Source organism: Oryzias melastigma, linkage group LG18 (assembly GCF_002922805.2).
Source record: "Oryzias melastigma strain HK-1 linkage group LG18, ASM292280v2, whole genome shotgun sequence".
NCBI classification, from domain to species: domain Eukaryota; kingdom Metazoa; phylum Chordata; class Actinopteri; order Beloniformes; family Adrianichthyidae; genus Oryzias; species Oryzias melastigma.
The window spans coordinates 18,730,512-18,735,119 of NC_050529.1; the positions used below are offsets into that span (position 1 = coordinate 18,730,512).

Genomic DNA, 4,608 nt, shown 5'->3' on the forward strand with positions numbered 1-4,608 from the left:
AATTAGCAGCGAATTTGGGATGCTGGCGCGCACGCGCTCACCAGATCTTATGTGGAGCTTTTTTTTTTCTTTTTTAATGATAAAAACGAATGCTTCACGCGCACGTGCACGCATGTCTGGCCACCAGCAGCCAGCGCCGCGCCGCGTGCCCCAGGACGTCATGCACCATTTTTAGAGACGCTCTAAAAATAGAATGCGTTGATGATGGATGTGACTGTAAGACATATCGCGGGTTTCTTTTTCATTCCCGCGCGCTAAATGCGCCTGTGATGCTTTTAATAGCGTTCTTGTTCTGCTTGTTGGGTCACGTGGTCGTCCTGGAGTCGGGCTGGAGGATGCTGTCACATGTGGAAGGGATGCTCCTTTTTTGTTGGTCCCACCTGTTGTTGTGAGCTGGCTGATCACCTGTCAGTGGGAGGGCAAGTGGCTGGAAATGTGGATGTCAAAGGGGTCACGCGCTCAGCTCTCTGTGTGACTGAGGGACTTCCTTTTTCTCTCCCTGATGTTCTTCCTCACATTTTATAAAAAAGTATTTAATAAATGAATCGATTTATATTCAAAATCGATCTGTCTAAAGCAAGTTGTTGATTGGATCGATCCATACCATTAAAAGATTATGTCATAATTAGATTAATCGATAATCAAAATGGGAAAATAGCATTTGGATTTAGGTTTATTTTACTATTGTGTCATCACAACATGATCAAACCATCATTACAGTCCAATGGAATTTAGCAAAGTCATGTGACCAAACACCACATGTGTTAAAGTTAAGGCCCAGGGGCCGGATCCGGCCCTCCAAATAATTTTATTTTATTGTTATTAATGGCCCAATGTTATCTTGCGCTCAGTTCTAACTTGTTTAATTTTGACAAAATATATTTTTATGGAGAGTAAAATATTAAAAGTTATTTGAGGTTTAAGTTGATTTCTTCTAGAATAATATTCCTGCCTTTTTATTATTCATTATTGTGTTAAAAAGTTACTGTTATAAAGTTTTTAAAATTGGCATTCTGCTAGCTTTTTGGACTGTTTTAGCATTTACTAAGTTTGTTTAAGCTATTTTAGAGTTTTGCTAATATTGTAGCGACATGCTAGCTGTTTTGCCTAATTTAGGTTTTTCTTTCAAAGTTTTTCTTTTTAGGCTGTTTTGGACTTTGGATTTTTGTTTGTTTGAACGCACATTAAATTTGATGATCTTGCAAGAAATACAAGGAATCTGGAAAACTTCACCTGCACTGATCAGTGCCAGATATTTATCTCTGAGTCACACTGGTTGAATTTTTGGATAAAGATGATTTTAAATTTTGAATCAGATCGCTCAAAATGAACCAACGTTGATGATGATAAATCGTATCATCAATCACAAATCGAATCGTTAAAATAACTCGGCATACTTAGTGCTAGACGATATGGAAAAATCATTTATTTCACGATAGAAATTAATTTATATCACAATAACGATATGTCTCACAATATACCACATTAAAGTATGTTTTTTAGTTATTCTCTGAAAAATTGACATAAGTGTTATCACTTACTTTTCTCTGACTTTATCTTTTCAATTAACATGTAACTGAATTGTCAAAAATGAGAAAAACAAGTTTCAAATTTCTTAGTAGGAAAACACATTTATGCTCAAAGTTCAACAAACAAAAATAATAGAAACAATTGAGAAATGGCACGATGATAGTACGAGTTAAACCCCAATTTTCTAATATCTATAACCCCAAAAATGTCCCTTCATATTTAGCTAATTACAACTTTTATTTGATCCGATTGTATATTTTTTTGGTAAATATAACTTTATTTTGTAAGTCAAGCACCCCTCCACTTAAATAACTTTACATATCTTTTGTTTTTTTATATCATGTATTACAATTTATTTGTCACATTTTCCTCAGTTTACCATCTTTATGTCTATTAGAGTTACAAGAAATAATAATAATAATAAACACATGCCATATACATATACAAAGGTAATAAAAAGTCTGAAGATTAACTTGAAGAAAGCTTGTAAGGACCCTGATAAAGAGTTTAATTGATATAATGTATTTGTATAAACACATAAAAAGAACACAAGAATACAAGCAATATAAATAAAATTAAAATGATGTGATGGTGCGTCTGAGATATCCAACTGGGGTTATTCAAGACGGTCAAGAACAAAATATATATATAAAATACAGTGAGTAAACAACCCAAAAAGTCATTTAATAATTTGTTGCCACAGTAACAGAAAGAAAACTTCACTTCTTACTTATGGATAGGAGGAAGTGAAATGTTTAGTTCCATAAAATTCATTTTATCTTATTTTTTCTTTTTTTGTAATGAATTTAGACCATAATAACATTGAAAATAACTGCTAAACTCTTGTGAGATCAGCAGGAATATGAAGTCTAAACACTAACATGTTTTTTTAATCATTTTTCTCATATATATATATATATAAAGAAAATTAAGATCTTAATGTTGTGTTTGTGTGTTTGGGTCAAAACTGACCATTACACACTCAAAATGGTTCATTGTCCTAGTAAGTGACACAGGTTTTTGATTATATTTCATATATATATATAATTATAGTTAAAAGATCATTAAGAAAGCTTCAAATTAGATCAAAGATGATCAGAGCTGGACTTTAAATTGCATAAAAACCCAATTTTATTGTTTTATTTGCTGGTTTTTACAGACCAAAATTAATACATTCTTATTTGATTACAGGTTTGTATTTTGTTTTTAAGTGACGTGGTAGGACTAGTGCTCTAGTAGAGAAGCCGATTGATTGATAGATCGATGTTTTGTGTATTACTTACCGTTTTTTTTCCTCATTGACTTCCTTTTCTTCCTTCTCTCTCTTCAGCCATGATTCTCTCATTGGCTGCTGCAGCAGCCATGAGTAGCGGCAGTGGAGGCAGCTTCAACTCGTCCCCCCTGGATCCGTTCGACTCCTCCACTTCCTGGAGCCTCGGCGAGGACTTCTCCAACTCCTCCTCTGAGCCGTTTGCTCGAACTGTGACCCCCGACTACCAGCCGGCGGCCACCGCCGTCGCCGTCCAAGAAGTCAGCCCCTGGGATATTGCACTTTGTGTCACCGGGACACTGATATCGTGTGAGAACGCGCTGGTTATCGCCATCTTGTTCTACACTCCGACCCTCCGCGCTCCCATGTTCATTTTGATCGGATCGCTGGCGGTGGCGGACCTGCTAGCCGGTCTGGGCCTCATCTTGAACTTTGTCTTTACTTACCTGATTGACAACTCCCTAGAGTTTGTGACGCTGTTGTCAGTCGGACTCCTCATCTCCGCCTTCTCGGCGTCCGTCTTCAACATTTTAGCCATCACAGTCGACCGATACCTGTCGCTCTACAACGCCCTGACCTATCACACGGAGCGGACAGTCACCTTCACCTACATGATGGTGGTCTTCATCTGGGTGTCCGGCCTCACGCTGGGCCTGCTGCCAGCACTCGGCTGGAACTGCCTAAGGGACGAGACGAGCTGCAGCATCTGTCGGCCCGTCACCAAAAACAACGCCGTGGCGCTCGCCGTCACCTTCCTCTTGGTCTTCGCCCTGATGATGCAGCTTTACCTCCAAATCTGCAAGATCGCGTTCCGCCACGCCCAACAGATCGCGGTGCAGCACCAGTTCTTGGCCATCTCGACCACCAAAGGGGTCTCCACGCTGTCGGCCATCCTGTGTGCCTTCGGGGCGTGCTGGCTGCCGTTTGCCATGTACTCCATCGTGGCGGACTCCAGCTATCCCATGATATACACGTACGCCACAGTCCTTCCGGCCACCTGCTGCTCAGTGATCAACCCCATCATCTATGCGTTCCGAAACCCCGACATCCAGAAGTCGCTGTGGATGGCGTGCTGCGGGTGCGTCCCGTCCAACCTCTCGCTGAGACCCAGGACCTCCAGTGACGTGTAGCAAGGAACAGTTCAGAGTGTGAGCGGTAAAGACGGAGGCCGTGGGGCTGACGGCGAGCACAGAGCTGGAACGCCACACCGGCCGATCAGCGAGGGGACGGGAGGTCCGAGGAAACCACGTCCTGGAGGAGTGGTGGAGGTGAGGCCGACCGCGGTCTCCTCAATGGTGCCAACTTCTTAAAAGTAGCATACAAGTGAGGAAGAGGAGAACTTGAGCTTCAGCGGATGGTTATGCAATCACTATTTGTTTTCACTGCTGTGTTTAAAGAAAAAAAATGATCAAGCTAAAATCACAAACTGAATAACCTTCAGCATATGTTCTTGTGATATTACAAAAGAGCCATGATCCCTTTATGAAAGAGAGTTTAAATGTATGTAGAAGAGTTTTTGAATTTCCCCAAAGCCAGAAGCAAAAATGTTCCTTTCCTCAAAGATTCCAAAACCAAAAACATATCGGAAAATCCAGCACAGAATTCCCATATTTAGGCTGTCGTGTATCTACTCTGTGTTGGGAGAGAAAAACAAGCTGAGTGTGAAGCTGCTTGCTGAATTCAGCACCACGGACAGCTCCCCTGCAGAGAGCTGCTGGCTCTGCTGTGTGTGCTGGGGGGTTGCATGGGAAAGTGGGCTGTTCTCTACACCAGGACTGTAGGCCCTCCTCCGCATTTGGCCCCGCCCC

At 41.1% G+C, this 4,608-nt stretch overlaps 1 protein-coding gene across 1 annotated transcript in view; it reads left to right on the plus strand.

Annotated features, from left to right (window-relative positions):
- gpr185b (G protein-coupled receptor 185 b) overlaps window positions 1-4,602 on the plus strand; it is a 5,869-nt gene extending 1,267 nt beyond the window's left edge. Inside the window, exon 2 of the mRNA XM_024288245.2 lies at window positions 2,861-4,602. Within this exon, the coding sequence (XP_024144013.1) occupies window positions 2,863-3,930 (1,068 nt within the window). The 5' untranslated portion in view covers window positions 2,861-2,862 and the 3' untranslated portion in view covers window positions 3,931-4,602. The remainder of the gene's footprint in view (window positions 1-2,860) is intronic.
- Window positions 4,603-4,608: the final 6 nt, after the last annotated feature.